General features: G+C 34.0%; 1 protein-coding gene across 2 annotated transcripts in view; it reads right to left on the bottom strand.

Annotated features, from left to right (window-relative positions):
- Positions 1–2,832: 2,832 nt before the first annotated feature.
- Positions 2,833–15,243, bottom strand: part of ZDHHC2 (zinc finger DHHC-type palmitoyltransferase 2) — a 73,553-nt gene continuing 61,142 nt past the window's right edge. Inside the window, exons 11-14 of one of the 2 annotated variants that reach the window (XR_001828425.2) lie at positions 12,748–12,860; positions 10,569–10,643; positions 7,249–7,300; positions 2,833–6,792 (exon numbers count right to left, since the gene is read on the bottom strand). Coding sequence is in view for 1 of the 2 variants with exons in the window: in XM_017539634.2 (XP_017395123.1) it covers positions 10,603–10,643; positions 12,748–12,860 (154 nt within the window). In the remaining variant the exon portion in view is untranslated. Of the gene's footprint in view, positions 7,301–10,568; positions 10,644–12,747; positions 12,861–15,243 lie in introns of both variants that reach the window. The other variant, XM_017539634.2, reaches the window with a different exon arrangement.

The following is a 15,243-nucleotide window of genomic DNA, read 5'->3' as shown; positions in this document are numbered from 1 at the left end:
AGAATAGACTGACAGTATCGGACTAACATCAAAATATTCTCAATTCATGGGAAAGCAACATAAGAATTAGAAAATTTGAATGAAACGTCACAGCATAATTTCACAAAAATAATAAGAAAAATGAGGCCGCAACCAAAATGTTTACAAGTGTGTCAGGTAGTTAGCCAAGCAAAGAAAACCATTTACTAATGCTGAATTCTATCATGCTTGAAGATAGTAACCAACCCAAAGAAATGTGTCCAGAGAAGATAAGACATCAGCCTTTTGATGAGAATAGTAGTTTGAAGAATGAAGACTTTGGACACAACATCAAATGACACCACGTGTTATTATTTTAACTTCAAATCCATTGCTGGATTTGAAGTGACTGAAGAATTTGTATGGAACTACAAGTGGGAATATTTTCAAAAAAAGTTGAGAGACAGTACAACCTGAAGTGGAACCTACTAAGATGTGATGCAACTGATGGTGGTTATTAAAAAAAAAAAAAAAAAAAAAAATGCATGGACCAGAAAAAAGTTTATTTGGTCAAATTTATAAAGCTTGTGAAAATGTAAGTTGTTTAAAACCTATAGCTATTCACTTTATTATTCATCAGCAAGTACTTTGCAGGAAATATTGGTGTTACTGAAGTGGTCAACACTGAACTGTACTTCATTTTTGTGAGAAACAGAAGCTGAATATTCTGATTAGATTTACCACACAGACGTTCAGTGGCTTAGCAGTGCTAAAGATTTATTTTGATTATTTTGGGCTCACATTGAAATTTTTCTGAAATGAGAAGAACTGTCCTCAACCACTGTTTTTTAACTGAGTGGCTTTGGAAATTAACTTTTGCCATAGACTTATGAAATATTTCTTAATAAATTTCACCGAACAACATAATATACTATGGGAAACTCATTTCAATAAAAACTAAAATTTAAATCATAAGATTGTCAAGCTGCTTTATATACTTCCTGTGCTATCAGAAGTCAAAACAGTGAGCACTGTATTGCCACATCCATTTTTAGTGGTTATATTTTCCTATAGCAGTTTTTTGGACCTTGATGCAGTGCAAAGAAAATTCTTAAATTTTAAAAGCATTGAACTGCAGTTGAGTTTCCTTTTAATCTTCTGTTGGAAATGAATCATCTTGAATGAATGAATGACATGCTAAAGGGCAAATACCAAAAAGATGAATCCTACAATTGCCTTACAAGTGATGAATATGGTTAAGTAAAATCACAGGCTCATGGGTGTATGTGTTAGTATCTAATAGTACCTCAAAATATTTGTGTGAAAAGACACTTGTGAAGATGAAATGTGTGAAATCTCATTACAGATCAGCATTAACAGATTAACATTTTCAGTTGATTCTGATGAGGGAATACTAGCTTTCAGCCCAAATTGACCAAAATGTTACCTCCAAAAAACACCTTTTCCTCATTAGTGGACTTCTATTACTATAAAAAATTGTACTCGATGTTTTGAGTTTTCAATTTTTAGAATAAAAATTTTGTGAAAAATTTTGAGTAGCTAAGTAGTGTCCTTCATTTTGTCTTAGCTTGCAAAGCCTCTATTTGCTACATGGCCCCTTTTTAAAAAAACAAAAAACAAAAAAACCCACTTGTCCATCTCTAGAAGAAACTCAAGGGTCTATATATCTGTCCTGTTTGCCATTTCATCTGCACTGCCATAGGCAGTGGGTCCTCTAGGTAAACAATCTGAGGTGGAATCAAATTATGAATGTATATGTTGTATCATGTCTGTAAAATAAATGCGTTAGAATTTATAATTTCTTAGGAAAAACACTGATTATTCTGTGTGTAGGTACTTTGTAGTGAGGACCAGTTCACATATGCCATTTGCTATGTTGGTGTGATTTGTATGAGAGTTTCATTCATACCAATGTTCCCTTTTATTTTTCTATTAAGACATTATAGAAATGTAGAACTGTACACATGTTAAGTCCTGCAGAATTTTCATTTCAGGTTTTAAAAGTTAAAAAAAGCATACAGTGAAAATTCCAAGAAAACCAGATTCATGTACATTCTCACTAGACAATTTCCATTTGTTCCAACTTGTATTATATAGTTTTCTATTGCATTAGTCGGTTGCATTTAATGTTTAGTATAAAAGCAATTGAGCAATTTCTCTTTAGAAGTCCATTTCATTGCTTTGTAGCCATAGCCTGTAGTTGAATGAACCAAGCTACCTTTCTCCAAAATTACTCATTTTCTTTTTAAAGTTAAACTGGTAAATACTCTTCTTTCTGTTAGGCAGGAATTTTTTGTACATGAGAAGTGTTCATGAATATAATCTGCCCTCTTGCTTTATCATCATAGGAGGGGAAATTAACTGCTTTCACACACTTCTGTTTGGGCTGTTTCTCTCAAAAGATAAGAATCTTTATTCAATACCATACCAAGAAATTGGAGTTCCTTTAGCTTCAGACTTAATATCATCATGACTTCCAAACTGTTACGAAGCGCAAGTTTGAAGACCCAAGGTACTTAATATTTTACATCGTATTAGCCATACCATAGATTTTAAGTGTCTTTGATGGGGACCTGTTTCACTCGTGCCATATACCTGTTTTGTTTTTCTAAAAAATTAATACTGTAAGTTGTTAGCAGGTGTCATATCGTTGCAAAGCCCATGTATAAAGAATAAAAACCAGTTCTTGAGTTACATGTGTGTATACAGACTTTCCTTCCATTTGTTGTAGCAATTCTGGGGCTATCCTCTACTTAAGAATATGTTTTTAAAATAACTAACACATTTGCATGTTACTCCAAGATTAGTTTATAATTAAGGCTGCTTTTTAAAATATTCAGCTTTCACACAGTATTTGATTAGTTCATTTAAGATGCTTTTAATAGTACACTTTAGGGAGCCATACATACTGACAGAAAAAGACACAAAATCTAAACTGACAAAATAGCCTTGCTTTCATAACTGAGTAAAATACAACAGGAGAACTGACACGTTTTTTTAGTATCTGTTTAAATTCAGCATCAACAGAATTTTACGTTGAAGAATTGTGGTTTTTTTAAATTGATTAAGCACCTTTATTCATCAAACAGAAGCTATTAAGCGTTAATAATTTTAGGTAGGATTGAGCTCCTTGTACTGTTAAACCTTCCCTGGAAGAGGCAACATAAATGATAGGTTGTTTTCAAAACCAAGAAATACTACTATCCTTCCTGAGCAATAGGGAACTAGCATAAACCAGGGCTTAAAATCGCTTTCCCCTTGTTATGGTACTCATAAACCACTCAGAAAATTAGCCTTAACAGACATTTTCCCCCAATTATAAACAATACAGAAATACTGAAAGCTGGCTATGAACAAGAACATCAAAAAGATCTACTTTTGAACATTTTTCACCAGTTTGTTTTTGCCCTCACTTTCCTGCAACAAGATCTGCAAATGATTGTCTTCTATTGGCATTGCCCAGATTTTTGTATTTGAACTAGAGGGTGTTGGTGATTGAACTATTAGTTACCTTCATTGCATTATCATAGTTCTTTGCTTACTTCAAGGGGCCTATTTGAGGAAGGAAAAAAAAATGGGTGCCCTGTTTCAGAGTCTCCTGTAACACTGAACATTGTGCTGGGAGGTACTTCATATTCACAGTTTTTGATTCACAGGAGTTTCTTTGAAACAAGCCTACTTGATTTCATCCTTTCAGTGATGTTCACTGTTTACAAGCCAGGACACTACTATAATAAAAAATCTTACAGGAAAGAGAAAAGGAAAATGCATGGTTTTACCAAAAAGTATAACACAATTTCCTATGTTCTGTAACAAAATGAGATCCTATGGTAATAAATTCTAAACGAAATCTAGTGGAGAACAAATTGCTCAATTTTAAAATCTAGATTTCTCTATTGTTGGCTTCTACTTAATGCTTTTCATGGTGTTACAAGATCAAATTACTAAAACTTGCAATAAAAAGTAGAATTTAGAAATTTTTACCAAGACAAACTGAAAAAATTCTAGTAGTATCTTTGTAAAAGAGTAGAAAATACTTAAGGTGTGTAATATAGTCTCCTTCCACATGTAAGAGGCAATCTGTGCTGAACTGGCTAAGTATGTGGAAAAGAAGTGTAAAACTTTCGGGATCAAGCCAGGTGGTTTTTTGCTTAGAAGAACCTGTTATTGCAGAAGGCTATTACTTAAAACACGTTATTTGTGAAAAAACCACTTGTTGAAATGTCACTTTGGTCAAAATATTAGCAGATCAGAATCTGGAGTCTGGGTGTGTGGATGGGATGGTTGTGCTGGGGCAGACATTCATCATGATTTACAATGTAAACTGCTTTGCATTTACCATTTTCTGAGGTTTCTGTATTTGATCAAAGGTATCCAGAATCATCACTTTGACAAATAAGCATTTGACAATATAAGCATATACCAAAGGATACAGTATGACTTCAGAATCAGCCCAGCAAGTTTACATGTATTTCAAAATAGGAAAAATTTGCTAGTTTATAATATAATGGAGTAATATACCTTTTTCATGTTTTCTTGAAGCAAGATTAATCACGATTGCTATTTTTTGTAAACATGATTTGTATCTTTGCCCTAGTTTATTTTTTGTCAACATATGCCGTATTTCCAATAGTTTGTCTATTGATTACAGTGTACTTGAATTTCATAGTCTGTTTCTAATTGTCCTCAGAATCATTTAACTACTACAAAGTAAATACCTTATCTTCTCATCACCCCTTCCCCAAATACCTATGTTATGACCACACTAAAGACATAAATTTTGCCATTAGTAGCTCTAACAAATTATTAGGAAAGTTTATGCTTAAAATAATTTATATTGTCAGTGTCAGTGCAAAGGCAGTTTCTTAAAGACAGTTAATGAAGGTGATCAACCACTTGAGGATATAAGGAGTGAATTCATGGATATGAACTTCCTTGAATGCATCATCACTGTATTCAGATGCAACTGTTCTTTAATATATCTTTCAAATAACAATCCTCTTCCCTACATAATAGCAAATAACTAATGATTATGAAGCATTTGTACACTATCTTTTAATGAAAAATTTCTTAAATCTTGATTCCTATATAGTAAAATCTATAAAAACAAAAACCATCAAAATTATCAGCTTAATGGACAATAGGGACAATTAAAGTGTGTGTCTTCAAGTTTGAGTTAAGCCATTAAATTTTTTAAATACTTAAGGGTAAATTTTATATAAATATGTACAAAATGTAGATATATTTATTTAGCACTTTGTTCACTTAGATAAATTTATATGGCATATCTAATAAGATACACAATCATCTCCAAAAATTATAACCCCTTATAATTCAAAACAAAACAACTGTTTAAAGGTTACTCACTATATGAAAACAGAAAGGGAACAATTACAACAATGAAATTGTTTTAACTTTTTCAAATCTGATTCTAATGTGTATTGACAGATATGTAATTATATAAAAGACTGGCGGAAAGGAGCATTAACAGTACTCTAGCATAGCAAAGGATAAAAATCCCTCTTTTTTCCCCAGCTTCCAGTTTGACAAGAGGGAATACTTAATAGAATCCTGTCCACAAAAACAGCTAATAGTACTGTGCTTTGAAAAAAAAAATCTGACTTCATATAATTATTAATACATCCTGTGCTGCTGTTGCCTATAAGACTTCTAGCAGTAGCTATAGGTTCCAATCTGGCACTTCAGGTATTTTAAAAAATGACCAAAACATGCTTTAAGATGAAAGTTAAAATGTTATATTTTTTGAGATTTCTTAAAGCAGATTGTCAGATGAAACTCTTTAGCTTAACACAAATCATAAAATAATGCAGATTTTTCTATTGTTCAAAGAATCATACTCAAATGAACTATAAAATGGACTTGGCTGACACTGTTTTTTCCATAAGTACATTTAAAATATTTTTAGCAAGGATAAGTAATTGCAATGATCCTTTATTCTATTATCCTCTGGCCTTCTAGTTTATTTTGTGTTGAATGTTTGGTTTAACAAAGATTTTGAAAAGTTTGTTACCATTCTGTCTTTGATTAAATGCCAGTTACTTAGTTGGTGCAGTTTTAAAAGGTAATCTGCTTTAACTTCTCAAAATCAGTACCAAAAAAGCATACAGCTTATTATTCTAATTAACATTTACAAAAATTATACTGCACTCAAAACAAAAAATAAAACTTTTTTCAAATAGTGCATACAAGGCACAAGAGCTTCTTAGTTCATTTACTGAAGCTGAACATTCTGGCATCAACACACACACTATTTTAGTTTATCTGAAACTAAATTTCCAAACAGCATGCCATTTAGTTCATGTTGAACTAACTTCCCAAAAGTTGTATGATTTTTAATGATTTGCATATTTAATCTTAATAGGTGTTTAAGGAAAAATAGAGTTTACCTGTCATAGTTTTGATGAGAGGACAAAGAAATAATATAGGTATCACTGGAGGGTAAATCTATTGACCTATTAGGAATTCTTAACAGAAATTCAGTATTTTTACTATGTTCAACAGGAGAAGTCATCTAAAAAGAGATTTTTAAAAAGCCAAACTGACAACAGAATGTCATAAAACAATCTTCAAAATTGCTATCATAAATTTCCCCCCAATTTAAGATGATTAGAAGAGATGAAAATGTGTTTCTGATGTAATAGAAATGTACTGTATTCTGACAAAAGTATTCCAGCCAACTGCATTAAAAGGGAGCTCAAGCTTCAATGTCCACACTTATTTTCCAGCAGAGAACGAAGGCTGGAATTAAGTGAGGCAAAAATTGATGATCTTCAACTGTAGGCCACCTGGTCTCTGTAATAAATTCATAGTTATTACAGTTCATTCAGTCTGAGGCAGGATTCACATCAGAGGAAAAAAAAGAAATATGGTTTGCTACTTCCATCTTCTTAAAGGTAACAAGTTTTACGAATAACACTTATTAGAATGTGACTTGAAATCTTAATATCTTAATAGTCTAAATTTTCATATTCAGAAAATCAGATGATTAGTGGAGTTTTTATGTGATAAACTGTGTTACCCATATATTTGGGTAAAAAACTGGTCCTTGAATATAGTCCAGGTTTTTCAGAGATGTTTTCCCTGTTGATTAATAAACCAGACTACTTTTAATATTTAATAGGAGTTTGTGTTAGTTGTAACAATGTGTATACTAGATCCAAAATATGTTATATTTTAATCAATGGCTTGGAGAGAACTAATCAATTCATATTCTGCATTTCCAGCCAAAGGGATATAGGCACAACTGACCAGTGGCACCTTCCTGTGGGAAGTCTCTTCCATCCATCTACAGTATTGATACCTTGAAATAAAACAGAAAACATGAAACTACTGTGTTAACCATAAACATGTAAAACGAACCAACTCATTTCATAATTTGTTTCAATAATATCCCTCATTCAAAACTGTTTACTATGCTGGAAGACTCGGTAGATGTGTTCTTGAATATAGACCTCTACATCAATACTACTCAAACTTTAATATGCATATACAAGAGAGGATCCTATTAAAATGCAAAAAAAAAAAAAAATGCAGACTCTGATTCAGTATGTCTAAGATAAGGCCTAAGATTCTGCATTTCTATCAATCTCCCAGGTCATGCCAATGTTGCTAGTTTGGGGCTACAGTGTGAATGGCAGGGTTCTATGTTGTTAGTTCTGCATTCATCTGAGGCTGAATGGAGTTTAGAAGTGGCAACTGAGTGGGGAAGGACATTTAGGGAAATGATTTTGAAACTTCCTGTGCTTAGAAGCACAACATTTCTTTTTTCTTTTTTTTTGAGACAGGACCTTACACTTTCACCAAGGCTAGAGTGCAGTGGTGCGATCTCAATCTTGGCTTATTGAAACTTTCACTCCCTGGCTCAAGCAATCCTCCCATCCTCCAACCTCAGCCTTCGAAGTGGCTGGGACCACAGGCACATGCCATGACACGTGGTTGTATTTTTGGTTGAGACAGGGTTTCACCATGTTGCTTAAGCTGGTCCTGAACTCCTGAGCTCAAGCAATCTGCCTGTGTTGGCCTCCCAAAGTGCTGAAATTACAGGTGTGAGCCACCTCGCCCAGCCAGTATTTTTTATTAACACCATTTGACAGGAAAGGTTGGTAAGCTAAATTTAATTTACTTTTTAGTACTAACTATGGGTTTAGGCACATTATAACCATCTGGAAACTGCTGAACTAAGAAATATTTTATAAAAATGATATAATTTACTAATGTAGTTCAAAAAGAGAAAAAAAATGAAGATATTTAATATAAATTAGGCACCTCAATATCAGACTATTATTTGCTATAAATACAATTTGAATGAATTGCAAATCTGTGACATAAAGCAGGAAAAAATTATTTTTTAAAGTCTAGGGTCTATTAGCTACTTTAGGAAAAATTTAACTAAAAAAAAAAAAAAAAAAAGGCCGGGCACAGTGGCTCACATCTGTAATCCCAGCACTTTGGGAGGCTGAGGCAGGCGGATCACAAGGTCAGGAGTTCGAGACCAGCCTGGCCCATATGGTGAAACCCCATCTTTACTAAAAATACAGAAATTAGCCAGGCGTGGTGGCACATGCCTATAGTCTCAGCTACTCAGGAGGCTGAGGCAGAAGAATTGCTTGAGCCTGTGAGGTGGAAGCTGCAGTGAGCTGAGATCATACCACTGCACTCCAGTCTGGGTGACAGAGTGAGACTCTTGTCTCAAAAACAAAACAACAACAACAAAAAAACATGTTACTGCAACTGGTTATATTAACAGAATTGAAAACATTACATCAGAAAATCAGGAGTATATTTTTAGGTCTGTAGTGCTGAGTCATGTTGCCATTTTGTGATTATTACTACTAATTAAATAAAATCAAGTTTCTGTCAAATTTTTAATTTCAGTGTTTTTACTTTGTCACTTATCCATCGAATGTTTGTTGAGAACCTACTATGTGTCTGGCATTATGTAAGGTGTTGGAGATAAACAAACACAAGAGTGGTATTATGTCAAAATAGTGGGAAGTCTAGATGGCTTTTATGTAATACTGCCATGTAAATATGTAAAATACTTAACACATAGAAAAATTCCTAATAGCACTGAGCTTCAAAACAATGGTCATTGTAACTGATGATTTCAAAATACTGAAAAAAAAATCCTGTGAAATTCTATGTTTTAACTATGTTCTTTACAATATTTTATTTGTGGTATTGGCTAGTGACTCATATTTGTTATAATTACATTCTAAAATTACACTCATAGTACATTGATTATTATTATTTTTTGAGATGGAGTTTTGCTCTTGTCACCTAGACTGGAGTGCAGTGGCACAATCTTGGCTCACTGCAACCTCTGCCTCCCCAGTTCAAGCAATTCTCCTGCCTAAGCCTCCCGAGTAGCTGGGATTAGAGGTACATGCCAGTATGGCCGGCTAATTTTTGTATTTTTAGTAAAGATGGGGTTTCGCCATGTTGGCCAGCCTGGTCTGGAACCCCTGTCCTCAGGTGATCCACCCGCTTTGCCTCCCAAAGTGCTGGGATTACAGGCATGAGCCACTGTGCCTAGCCTCATAGTTATATTCTAAAATTATTTTCAGAAATTTAATAATGTCCCTTCGCTATTTAATCAAATTCATATTATATTTTCACTATTTTAACCAGTTATGTTCAGTGTAACCTACTGTACCATAATGTATTCAGAGCTGATACTGGTCTTCCCAAAATGAAACACTAGTCAGTTGGCAAATTGCCAGATAAGCATCTTGCTGTTTTAATACATGGCTAATTCATCAAAACCAGAACAAATAAAAACAGAGATTATTTGATGTAAATAATCTTGTTTTACAAGCTAATCTCTTCTTTTAATAGACTTTAGGATTCTAGATTGCAGTTTTATAAATAGAGAGTTATACTGATATCTTTAATATTCAACTCTCTAAATTGTTAAAGTTGTGTGTTCCAAAGGGGTTCCTTATTGTAGCTTTTTATTGACTGTAGGCTTATAAACAGATCATATTTTAAAGACACTGATTTGAAACTGCAGGTTTTAAAAAAATCAAGTTTAAAGAAAATGATTTGGAACACCTATTATTTTAAGGTTAACACATGCTATGAGGCCCTACTATGACCCCAAAATGGGAATGACAGTGTGCCAGCGAGTGCATTAATGAGATATAATTGCACTGCATTTAGACTCAGTAAGATTCTGCTAATGGATGGTCAAGGATATACCACTGTATATTCTGAAAGATGAAAAAAATTAAAAACAATTATTCTATTTTCCTATAAAATGACAAGATTATTTTTATGTATAGTTCAGTATTTTAGGATTGATCCCTGCCACTTAATGCATTACTATAAAATGACTTCTGTTCATCAACTTATTTCTATAATTCATCAAGTTAACCTAAATACCAGCTAATACTGAAGCTAGGTCTGTGCACAGAGGCCCCAGGATGGCTAATGCAATCTCACAAGTTGGGTAAAAGATCTTCTATATGAGTCACTCACAAATAAGTAAAAATGTTTACAGAAACTATTTGCCCTAAGAAAATTAGAAGACTTAAAGATATGAAACAATAAAGAGAAAATTACCATACTTTTATAAAGCATGAATTTATCTTGATTGAAGAGTTAAGTCTCATTCTCCATGGTTAATGCAGGATTGCTCATACCTTAATGAAAGAGCATAAGTTAGCATTTTTGGTTGCTTTGAACAAATATGCAGAAACTAGTTATTCATCTATATATTATGGATCCCCTGGTAGACTTCCAAAGGTGTCCTGTACATAATAAGGGAAGTATAAGATGGTTATATAGAAACACACACACACCCCTTATACAGTGTCAGCTACAACCACTATCTCTCTCCCACACACAATACACTAAAAATAGAAATATACATCTAAGGAAGTAGGGGAACATAATAATGAAAGATATATTGACCCACACTGCTCACATCAGCATACATCATTTCCAAATTCTTCCTCTACCAACCTCATTTTAGTCAAACCAATCTTTGAGCCCTTTCTCACCTCATTTTTCTTGTTTCTTTTCCTTCCTATACATTATCTTTTAAACTTTAAGTAGTTCTTCATTTCATTCATTCAACTAACAAAAAAATTAATAGAACATGCTGAAGAATTATAAAGGCATGTGAAAATCAAGAAACCCCTGCTATGTTAATATAAACTATATAAGATGAAACATGAATCCTTTCTGAAAGAAGAGGAGTTTGTTGTTTTTCCATTTCTCAATAATTGACCCCCAACTATACATCACTTTTCTGCCTCTAAGGGAACTGATGGATTCAAAGAACAAATTGGTGTCATCAACTTTTGTTTAGACAATGCCTATTCCTTGCAATAGATTAGAAAGTGAAATGGCACGTCTGAAGGCTGAGAGAGTGACCAAATTATGAATAAATTATGTATGTTTGTTAAAAATAAGACTATTTAGGCTCGGTGCCATGGCTCACGCCTGTAATCCCAGCACTTTGGGAGACTGAGGCAGGTGGATCATGAGGTCAAGAGATTGAGACCATCCTGGCCAGTATGGTGAAACCCCATCTGTACGAAAAATACAAAAAGGAGCTGGGCATGGTGGAGTGCGCCTGTAGTCCCAAATACTCAAGAGGCTGAGGCAGGAGAATTGCTTGAACCTGGTGGGTGGAGGCTGAAGTGAGCTGAGATTGTGCCATTGCACTCCAGCGTGGCGATAGCATGAGACTCCGTATCAGAAAAAGATAAAAAAGACTATTGAAAGAAAGCTTATATTTTGGGAGAAGACAGCTATACATTAAATAATGACTAGAATATTTACTCGGGATTATCCATTTGTTTTTTGCTACCACTAAACCCCAGAGGTTTCTTCAAACTCTCGTGCTGCCTGACTTTGGTTCATTACACTTTAAAACATTTACTGTTTTATCTGAAAAGACTAGAAGTGAAGGATAAAAAGTCAGTAGTCAAGCTGAAGATTTCCTAGCTAATAACACCTCAAAAATAGATGTATGGCTTTAACTCCTTTATGTGGACACCACACATGTATACACACACATGCATGTATGATTTCCCTATTTTGTCTACTCCTTACCAACACTGAGAAATAGGTAGTCTTTTGAAAATATGAAAGCTAAGCATAAAAGATGTTAGGTAACTTAACAAATATCACACACTACTAGAAGCCCAAATTAGGATTTGAAATCAGGTCTGACTTTGAAGCCTTGCTTGTTCCTTGCTAATAAACTACACTGACTGAAGGAAACAAAAGATTAAAATTAACAACAGTAACAAGTGGTATGTGAGTGGGATATGAAGAAATCACAGGCAGCTGAAATTATGATAATTGCACAATCACTTTACTTAGACATTCTGAAACTGGACAGAAATCTTGGAGTAAAAGACAAAACTGCATAATTTAAGATCCTTTTCAGTGATACTTTTAAATCTTCTGATTTGATAGCAGTTTTTTCATTTTTATACTTTATATTTTGAATTTACTTATATCATTTTGTTTGTGGAGTGCTGATAAAGATTTGGTTTTTTAAACAGAAGAAAGGCGACGGAGATCCATCTTTCACAAAATGATTTTCTATTGCTAACAGGTATTAAAGAACCTCATGAATAGAAGTTCTTTGAAAATAATTCTGAATTTGGAATGTGAGTCTGACTCCAAACTAAGAAAAAGTCTGTAAGTAATATAATGGATTTTTTTTTCACACATTTACCTTCTAAAAATAAAATATATCAAAAGACAGACAAACAAGCACACCCTTACCAGTTTTGCATTTTCCTGGGTTTGTGCTGCTCTCCGTCCAAGACTGAGAATCAGTAAGAAGGTGGCTCTGGGACTCTCTCAATGGTTTTGCAGGAAACTGGTGGTTTTCGGGGCTGAATAATAATTGAATAATCATCATCATAAGTTAATTTTTGATAGTAAAGTTGATTGTTTCTCAATGTATAGAACCCAAGACACTTGTGATTCAAGATGATTGCAGGAGGTACCCAAAATAATGTGGGGAATACAAGAAGAAGGCATTAAATAGCACCAACTCTCAGTGAGGAAAATGTTCTCTTTTCAGTCTCCTCCTTCTTCGGATTACAATAAGATGGCTATCTGTAACACTGGCAAATCTCCATTTTTAATACAGAGAATAGTCCTCAGCCCCAGGCTTTAGCAGGTAGCTGGAATTTAATAATAGTATTTTATTATCAATTTTATGTATTTACTTATTTTTGAGACAGAATCTCACTCTGTTGCCCAGGCTGGAGTGCAGAGTTAAGAGTCATGGCCTCAACCTCTGTGGCTCAATCAATCCTCCCCCTTTGCCTCCCCAGTATCTGGTACCACACCACAGCCCTCAGCTAATTATTTTATTTTTTGTAGAGTGGTCTCCCTATGTTGCCCAGCCTGATCACAAATGCCTGGTCTCAACTGATCCTCCTGCCTCAGCCTCCCAAAGTGCTAGGATTACATGGGTGAGTCACTACACCTGGCCTATTTTTAAAGGTATATTCTATTTATAGAAAGTTATGCCAGCTTCTCATTTATGAGCGTGGTATAAACTTTGGTTTAAAAATAAGCGTTAAGTGCCAATTTAAATAAAGAAAAATATTAATTTTGTAAGTGATATGTGGACATGGACGAAAACATGAATGTGATGGCAGGAAGACAAAGTTGAGGAAAAACTGACCTGCAGCTTCTAAAGTGGCCTAAATGGTCTTGAACAAAATGTTCTCTATCTTCTATAAAACTGAAACAATGAATTTCAGCAAACTATCTCACAGGTTATTAAAAAATATTTGAAATTATCAGGTCTTACAAACCCAATGTTCAGTCCCAGAAACAACAAATTTGAGCAAACTGTCTTGTAGGAATATTAAAAATCATTTGAAATTATCAGATCTTACAAATCCAATGTTCAGTTTGGGGAGTGAGGTATCTTCTAAGAAGATTTTTCTTTTTGTTTTTTTCTTTTTTTGAGATGGAATCTTGCTCTGTTGTCCAGTCTGCAGTGTAATGGTGTGATCTTGGCTCACTATAACTTCTGCCTCCCAGGTTCAAGTGATTCTCCCGCCTCAGCCTCCTAAGTGGCTAGGATTACAGGCATGTACCACCATGCCTGGCTAATTTTTTTTTTTTTTTTTTTTTTTTTTTTTTTTTTTTTTTTTTTTTTTTTTTTTTGTATTTTAGTAGCGACAGAGTTTCACCATTTTGGTGAGTCTGGTCTCGAACTCCTGACTTCGTGATCCACCCACCTCAGCCTCCCAAAGTGCTGGGATTATAGGCGTGAGCCACCTCACCTGGCCAAGAATTTTCTTTAAAATTTAGGTAGAAATGCCACACATTAACATATTGGATGGCATTAAAAATATAAACAAAAATATTTCACTTAGGAAACATTGGCATAGAAACTATTAGTGATGTTTCAGAATGTTCTGAAATAGCAATTATAATAGTGTTCAAAAAAAACTACTTAAAATTATTTCAAGAATAATTTCACATATTTCAGTTCAATTATATATAGCAACTACTATGTTTTTTAAGGATGTATGGGTATGCTTTTTCTCCTTAATTATCTCATATCTAAAATTTTAGAATACTTTAATTTTGTGCTACTTCTCCTTATTAAAATTTTAGAGGTAAATCTTAAAAAACAGAAAAGAGCATATCTCCATACAGGTTAAAATGTGCTCATATAAAAAAATCTTACTTTAATTTTTATCATTCTTCAAGAAAGGGACCATATAACAGGTACAGAAGACTGACCAGGTCCTGGCTTAGGAACTGAAGATTCATTACCACTAACAGGACTCTAGCAAAGGGCAAGAATCCATTCATTCAACAATATTTATTGAATACCTGTTATTAATAAACAAAGTTTTTGTTCTCATGGAAAGAATAATTGAGGAAGAATAAATAAATTATATATCTATGTATCTCTATCTATCTACCTATCTATCTATATGGAGAGAGGGAGAGAGAAAGGTGATAATAAGAGCTATGACAACAGAAAAAAAAATCAGGCTGGACGCAGTGACTCAGGCCTGTAATTCCAGCACTTTGGGAGGCTGAGGCAGGTGGATCAATTGACGTCAGGAAGTTCGAGACCAGCCTGGCAAACATGGTAAAACTCTATCTCTACTAAAAATACAAAAATTAACTGGGTGTGGTGGTGCACCTGTAATTCCAGCTACTGGGGAGGCTGAGGGAAGAGAATTGCTTGAACTTGGGAGGTGGAGGTTGCAGTGAGCAGAGATCATGTCACTGCAT

The sequence above is a fragment of the Cebus imitator genome, unplaced genomic scaffold (assembly GCF_001604975.1).
Source record: "Cebus imitator isolate Cc_AM_T3 unplaced genomic scaffold, Cebus_imitator-1.0 Scaffold120, whole genome shotgun sequence".
Taxonomy (NCBI): Eukaryota; Metazoa; Chordata; class Mammalia; order Primates; family Cebidae; genus Cebus; species Cebus imitator.
The sequence above is the reverse complement of the archived record's forward strand: the minus strand, read 5'-3'. Positions and strand labels throughout refer to the sequence as shown.